The 7923-nt window shown below is 39.8% G+C and overlaps 1 protein-coding gene across 3 annotated transcripts in view; it reads right to left on the bottom strand.

Annotated features, from left to right (window-relative positions):
* Positions 1–1118: 1118 nt before the first annotated feature.
* Positions 1119–7923, bottom strand: part of LOC146665409 (actin nucleation-promoting factor WASL-like) — a 30685-nt gene continuing 23880 nt past the window's right edge. The window contains exons 8-12 of one of the 3 annotated variants that reach the window (XM_085413037.1): positions 6535–6688; positions 3857–4458; positions 2657–2765; positions 2126–2214; positions 1119–2075 (exon numbers count right to left, since the gene is read on the bottom strand). In XM_085413037.1, coding sequence (XP_085269163.1) covers positions 2153–2214; positions 2657–2765; positions 3857–4458; positions 6535–6688 — 927 coding nt within the window. In that variant the 3' untranslated portion in view covers positions 1119–2075; positions 2126–2152. Of the gene's footprint in view, positions 2215–2656; positions 2766–3856; positions 4459–6534; positions 6689–7923 lie in introns of all 3 variants that reach the window. The other 2 variants (XM_085413036.1, XM_085413038.1) reach the window with 2 other exon arrangements.

Raw genomic sequence — 7923 nt, 5'->3', positions numbered from 1 at the left:
TTTGTACTTTCTGGACCAGAGAGAAAAGCTACACACATTGTGAAGATTATCAAGGGAGAACCTTCTCCAAGCTCAGGAATTGCACCTTAACCTCCTAAGAGCATGGACAAAGGCTGAAACTGCTTCCTTGGTGAGCTTGGAGAAGGAAAGAGGTGGAATAAGGTCTGGCGCTGCCAAATTCCACCATTCCTGCCTCCCTTCATTATGATGACCATCTCATACAGAACCAACGAAAAGATGTTGCTGAATTGCAACAGCGTTTTGCAGATGTGTTCTCTCTGAAGCAATAATCTCTTACATTTATTAGCGTGCATGTTTTATTGGCTGAGTGTTGATAAAACCTATTATGAATGAAGTGACTTTTTCTAATCTTCTGGCAAGGGCTTTGCAACCTAGTTTAAGAATACTTTAAGTATTTTAGGGTAATTAATTTTTCAATACATTTCCCACTGGTTTTTGAAATAATGACTGAAATCTTGTTCTTTAAGTAATGATGTATTAAATCTCCAGTTCCTAATTGGTGATGCATCTTCTTTGTGTCACAAAGATAAGACATTGCTGCACAATCACCAATATTGATTGAACGAATCTGCCTGTAATCTCCCTCATAATGGAGCTACTAACTAAAAAGTAATCTCGGGAAGAATGTGAGTGGTGCACTGGTCTCTGAGAGTGGGGTGATGTGAACACACAGCATCACAAAGACCAAAATCATTCATGTATTGTTTAAGAATATCTGTAGTCTCCCAGTTCATTTGACTAATTTCTATGAATTCCTGGATTAAAACCCAGGTTGCAGTCTCCCCCTATTATAATGGTGGTGTCAGAGTGATCCGAAAGTGAAGTGAAGAATGTATGGTTAAAGGAGGGGTCATCAACATTTGGTCAGTATATGCCATCAATACATAGATATTTTATTTTTAGATGTACGTGTAGGTACGAGTCTGTGTGAGGGAACTGCGGAGAGGTGTGTTTATGCAAATATTTTGGGCACATGAGTTAACTGGCTAGTCATTTTAAGCCTCTTCCCTGAAACCAACTCCACATACATCCCATGTGACAAATCTCAGTGAATTTCTGCTGTAAACCATTCAGACAAAGAATAGAAGACAAATGCCTCTCTGTAAATAACATTTATTTAGGTATACAATTTAGTATTCTTATTGACTGTGCACCACCACTGCCTGTCTCGCTCCCTTTTCACTTGGTCGACGTCAGTAGCTTCTAAATGCAGCATTAAGCCTCACCGGAGGGCAATAAAAAAATTTTAAAACAAGTAATTTTCCTACAATGTTTACAGATGCAGGATCACAGGCAGTGCAAACCCACATGCTGCAGGGAATGTCACAGGAATGGCAAAAAAAAGAACTAGATCCAATGAAAAAAACCAAACAAAAACCTAACTTACCAGTCATGTCTGAAGTAGCAACTTTTAGTCTTTTAAAGGACCCCATTGTCCTGCTTGATATCCTGTACCCCCCCCCAAAAAAAAAACAAACAAAAAAAACAAAAACTATCATGGAAGTCGAGGACATGGTGCAGCAGATGAATCAAAGGAAAGGGGAAAAAAAGAAGACGCAACCAAAATTTTGCAGGGAACTTGAAAGTATGAAAAGAAACTAATAGTGTTCTCTAATACTAAACCAACTGCTATCAAACACAAAGATGATCATGCCCATTTGGTCTCCCTTTTAATTTTCAAGGAATGAAGACATGAAAACGCACACAAATATTTCTCAAGGAGCACACACAGATTCAGACTCCTCAAAGTTGAGTGTTCTCTATTCACCTATTAGCGAAAGTGAAATGTAGCTGGTGCCGTCTCCACATTGTGCTGATGCTGGATTTAAGTGCTTCTAATGACATGAAGGAAATGACATGTGGAGTTGTGAGGATGTGTGGCAAACGGACCAGATTTAACGGATCAGGTATTGCACAGATTATTTATAATAATCTTTTTTTTTTTTTTTTTAAAAAGAGAAGAAATAAGGCAAAAATAAATATACAGCAAGTTCATACAACATTTACATTTTTAGTCAGTCAGATACTAGGTTTTTAGGAGAAACTGTATGTGTATGTGTGTGTGTGTGTGTGTGTGTGTGTGTGTGTGTGTGTGTGTGTGTGTGTGTGTGTGTGTGTGTGTGTGCGCTGATTAGTCATCCCACTCATCGTCGTCCTCAAAATCCTCATCTTCGTCATCATCATCATCTTCATCTGAGAAAAGAAACATTAAGATGAAGAAGGCGGAGAGTTTTCATATTGGCTCAGTCAATCAAAATCTAAACAGGAAATAAACGAGTGAACAGACTTTACAGATGACCACACATGTGCTGACAGACACACACCCCTAATGGTAACCTTTGCTCAGTCTCCCTGATGTGCATTCAGGGATGCGCGCGCACACACACACACACACACACACACACACACACACACACACACACACACACACACACACACACACACACAGTGGTGAGAGGTGGGGCAGTGATAAGTACTTGACTACATGTTTGATGAGAAAACTAAACTGAAATACTGGTAATTTTTCTGATTTCAACAACAGAAGAAAAACTTAAAGAATAAACAATGAACAACAGGTTGAAAGGTCCATGGAGAAAATCGACTGACAGAAAAAGGAACATTTTCAGGCTGCTACCTGAGGAATGGATGGCTTTGCTCCTCTTCTGCATCACTTCCATGAGAGCACCAACAATGCCTGTGGTTGGAGCTGGTGTCGGAGGGCCGGACTCTGGATGATCCGACACCTGGGAACAGACAAACAGAAAACATAAAAAGAATTGCAACATTGTAGCATTGTAACACAATCCAGAGGAAAGTTGTGGTTCAGAGTTTGCTCTTCACATTATTGTTTTAAGATGAACGTTTTAACTTTAAATGAATCTTATGGCATTTAGACATTTATAATGGAAAACTGCTCATATGAAAAGGTAGATTAAAAATGTATTGTCTTAAAATGCATCTTTTCTCGTGGTTGGTAGTCTAGTAGGTTTCTTCACTGCCACCTTTTGCCAGTAGTAGCAGAAGCTTTTGGGGGTGAGGTGGAAAAACTCGGGATGAAAAGTGGAACATCAAGTTGTATTTTTGCTGAAATACCCATGTCCATTCACTACATGTCCTCTTGTTTTCTGAATAGTCTTCACAAAGGCACATTTGCAAAAGATATTTATGGAATTTGCTTTAAATGACAAACAACCCAAAACATAACAAACTCTCATTATACAAATTAAAAATCATGCTAAATTAGTTGAATGTTATGCCCACACTGCAGTACTTTATATACACTGTAGAAAACCTCATAATTTAATTATAACATAAGACCTAGGTTCAGTTTTACAAAATAGATTATGATTATGAAGTAGATAAAACAAATGGGGAAACATCAGATCTCTGAATACATCTTTTTCCACAAAGGATCTTGATTACATTAATTTTTAAGTCTGACTTAAAGGCAGACTGAGTGACTATATGAAATGCATAGATACGTTTACACTGCCATAAAAGATTTGTCTAAAAAGGGCTGAATATAGGAAAAGCTTAGTTTTGGAGTAAACAGTGGACAGGCTGATTTAAGCAGTAAACAACAAAAACAAAACATTCCACTGGTAATTTTGGTGGGCTTATCTGAGACTGTGGTTAGCTGGCTAATAAGTAGTAAAATTTCCAAGTAGCTTATGAAGAATCTACCAGGAACTACAATGTGGGTTTTCACAAAAACAAAACAAAACCCCAGAACGAAAGGAAACAAAAAAAGGCTGTCTTCATATGTGCAAATAAAGCCTCAAGTATTTATTATGTATTATTGTAGTGATCGCAGTGATCAAAGGGACTGACTCACAGTCTTGAGCTGGATTCCCTGTCGGATCTGGTCCAGCAGGGCATCTCGTCCAGTACTGGAAGTTGGCACTCTGTTGTTTTGCTCCACCTTCTTCAGCTGGGTTCCTCCTCTAATCTGCTCCAACAGCACCGACTTCCCACTTGGACTTGGTGAATGAGGCGAGTCTCCACCCCCACCTACGCTATCTGGCTCTGGAGGAGGAGGTGGGCCAGGTGGGGGAGGAGGAGGGGGAGGTGGCAGTGCAGGAGTGCTGCTCACCACAGAATGCTGTGCCACTGGGAGAGGTGGAGGGGGTGGAGGTTGGGGAGTAACAGAGGCATGTAAAGGAAGGGGAGGAGGAGGGGGAGACTGGTGGTGGTGGTGGGATGCAGGAGGCGGCTGGTGACTTCCCCTGGTGGGTGGAGGTGGGGGAGGTGGGGCACCCAGAGTTCCCGGTCTGGAGGGAGGTGGTGGAGGCGGGGCTAAGGCCGGGGCCCTGGATGGAGGAGGGGGAGGAGGGGCTCCTCGGCCTCCTCTGGAAGGTGGAGGTGGGGGTGGAGCCAAGCTGTGGGGCGGCGGGGGAGGAGGCGGAGGGCCGCCTCGAGAAGGTGGTGGAGGGGGTGCTGTAGAAGTAGAACACAACAAGAAACATCCTACGTTTAACTCTTGTGCAGTTTTGCTCCACTCTGCTGCAGCACTGTGATCTGGGGAAACATCTGGATCTGGAGCTCAGAAAAGTAACTAAGCCCCAAAGTAACTAAGCCTACGTTCACACTGCAGGCGAAAGCGCCTTTCAAAGCCGATCTGGGTCACTTTCGTATGTGGTACTGAATCCGATACATATCTGATGTTTCAGAAAGCGACTGCTGTTTGAACGGTCATGTCGCATTAAATCCGCCTTTTACGTCACTGACACAAGACAGACGCTAATTATCAGCGCCGGAGACATTGTGAACGCTTCCTGGCCATCCAGTGTAGATGTCAGTGAAACTGTTGTGAAGACAACGTTGGAGAAACGTGAACATTTTATTTGTACTGTATAATCTGCAGATTCTGACAGAAATCTGCAGCTATCCTTTGAAGCGCCGCTCCTCTCTAAAACAGCAATAAGGATAATCATTAGGTCATATGTAAATAACAAAATAACTTAATAACTTAAAGCAAAATTGGGAAACGTAAAGTTCGAAACAAGTCTTTATATTAACGGCCATCAGTCAAACAATACCGTTTGGTCTGGGTCTAAACGGCGCGTTGTGTGTGACATCTTCTTTTGCGCATGCGGGCCGCTTTGAGGGTTCACACTGGAGCGCGTTTGCTGTCACATTTTATTTGTAGTGTGAACGAGCAGACAAAAAAATATCGGATTTGATCAAAAAATCGGAATTGAGCATTAAGACCTGCAGTCTGAACGTAGCCTAAGGGTCTAATGTGGGTCAGTTCTTACCACACTGCAACAATTACTTATGCTGCAGGCCCAGTCTGCTGCAGAGCAGGTTGTGTTTGACACAAGAGATAAATTTGTAAGAAATCACCATCTATCGACCAATCAGCTCACTGGAAATTTTTTTTAGGAAAAACCTAAAAACCTCTAAATCCCTGGAAACTTTAGAGATCGTCTGAAGTCTTTATCTTTCCCTGAAATGCACCAAGTAAAATGATACTTGAGAGCTTAGAGTCTTATCCCTGTCGATGTTTCTCAGTGGTATAATGCTGATTACACCAACTTTTCCTAAGTTAACTAGATTAAGTAACCACAGATTGTCTTACTAAATTCAAACCACCTTCATGTGACTGTAGATACCTGAAATATTTGAAGCCACATGAGTAAAATATATCATGTGCATGCTAAACTAACTTCATACTACAGGCTACTCTCTCAAACAAGGCATTTTATAAACTAACCAGTATTAGTCTGCAACACTAAAAAAAATAAAATTCTTATAAAATATTAAAGATAAATGAGGGAACGACTCGCATTATTAGAATATAACAGGTAATTAAAGAGGGGTTCAATTTACACCAACACATACGCTGGCACTGTCCTAAATTCAAACACCTCTTTTCTAACTAGTCCATGGTAACATGATTCAAACAGTCAGGACAGAAGAATCTGAGTACGTTTCACAAAATAACAATTCAGACTCAGAAAAGCACTTGATCTGCTCATATTTGCTGTGTGATGTGAAAAAAGGAAGCAGGTGGCAGCTCAAGATAAAACCGTGAGAAGAACTGCAACATGTGAATTTATAAAAGTTCAAAAATATCAGATCTCTGACTTCATACACTGACCAGTGAGAATCAACTGGATTTTTATGAACATTTCACTTAAATCTGGCATTTATTCAGTTATTAATTATTTTTTTTAATGATGAAATATCCCCAAAACGATGAAATAGCTATGTGTTTTGGAAGTGGTAAACAACACAATAAAAAAAATAAGCATTTTATTCTAATTTAAAAAATGTAATTAATATACTGTATCATTTCTGTGTTCACAGTACATTTTTGAACAAAGACATTTCTATTTCTAGTTCAACAATTTCTATTTCTCTGTGAAAGACAAAAAATGGGAACTTAAAACTCTTTTTTTTATACTGTTCAACAATTTGTAATTATCAGTTCAGTTCACAGGTAGGTTAGTGTGAGTGTGAGAGAGTGTGTGTGTGTGTGTGTGTGTGTGTGTGTGTGTGTGTGCTCACCCTGTCTTCTCAGCTCGTTCTTGACTGCCTCCACCCCTCCCTTCTTCTCGATGAAGTCGTAGATGACCTTGGACGTTTCTCTGTCCTTCAGCTGAGCCTCAGAGATGCCGCACATGTCGAACAGGTTCTTCAGTTCAGGGTCCAGGTTATTCAGCTGTTGACAAAGTATATTTTAAAATACGCTTTACGCTGGGGAGGACCTTATGAAGAACCTTATGGTGCAAAAACCAGGCCAGCAACTCAAATATGACTTTAGCCACAGAAAAACAAAAATACTTGGGTGGCCGTTAATATGGGCGTTGGTAACAGTGACGTAAACTTCATCTAATGCTTTTTAATGTCTGATGGCAGCAGAAAGAGACAGTAGATATGTCTGTATATCAATAACATGTAAACCCAGATACAAGGTAAATCAAAGTCTTATCAATCAGAATCAACTTTGTCATTCTTCCCCTTCTGTGGTGTTTCTGTCCTGCTCATATCACACAACCTGAGCCCGTCATCATTGCTATAAAGCCCAGCATTTGTGCAGGAGTTTATGTCCCATTTCCCCCTTTTTCCTCTCTATATGAAGTATGTCCATGTGTTTATAAGTCAAAATTATGTTTTCATCCAGCAAGTAACTAGAGAATGAGAACTGTGAAAAGTTGCACATTCATAAACTTAAAGTGTGAACTTTATAAGGATGTCATGTTTCTGTATCATCTCTGTCCTGTTGGACCCTCAAACCCAAAAACACATCCGCCTGTTTAATGCTCCGATATATTCAAAATCTAAAGAAAACTATAGTGTACAATTTTCTAATCCAATAAAAGAATATTTACTACATCAGCTTACCTTTCATTTTATTTGAAATCTACAAAAGGATCACATCTTTTTAGCTTATTTGTAGCTGTCACTGTGGGATATTGCCCTAAATATAACTACCTAAAGCTTCCACACAGTTGGAGTGGACGTATTAATTTGTTTGTGAGATAGTCACAGAGATATAAAACAATATGAACTAAAAATAAATACCCTGAACACCAAAACACTAGGTGGCTGCCACAGGTGTCATCTTTCTCATACAATGTAGTGGAGAAATAACAGGTGATACTACATGACATTTAAAATATAAACTCTGCTGGGCTGTAAAGTGTGTTCTTTGGTTTCTGTGTGGATGTATGTGACAGATTTCACTGTCTTCACTGAAGATGACTGACATTGGTCCAGAAAGGTAAACACGATGCTTGTTTTGTGAATGTCATAATGCTTGCAGTTTAATTCACATCTTTTTGTCGATACTTTTACAGTTTCCTCTTTTGATTTTTTTATGCTGTGCAGACAAAAACAAACAAACAAAAAAACAAAACAAAGGACTGAAGTAAATATGGAAGAACAGGTAAGTTT

The sequence above is a fragment of the Rhamphochromis longiceps genome, linkage group LG7 (genome assembly GCF_057381845.1).
Source record: "Rhamphochromis longiceps isolate RC_006_pf linkage group LG7, R_longiceps_female_GT1.1, whole genome shotgun sequence".
Lineage (NCBI taxonomy): Eukaryota > Metazoa > Chordata > Actinopteri > Cichliformes > Cichlidae > Rhamphochromis > Rhamphochromis longiceps.
The sequence above is the reverse complement of the archived record's forward strand: the minus strand, read 5'-3'. Positions and strand labels throughout refer to the sequence as shown.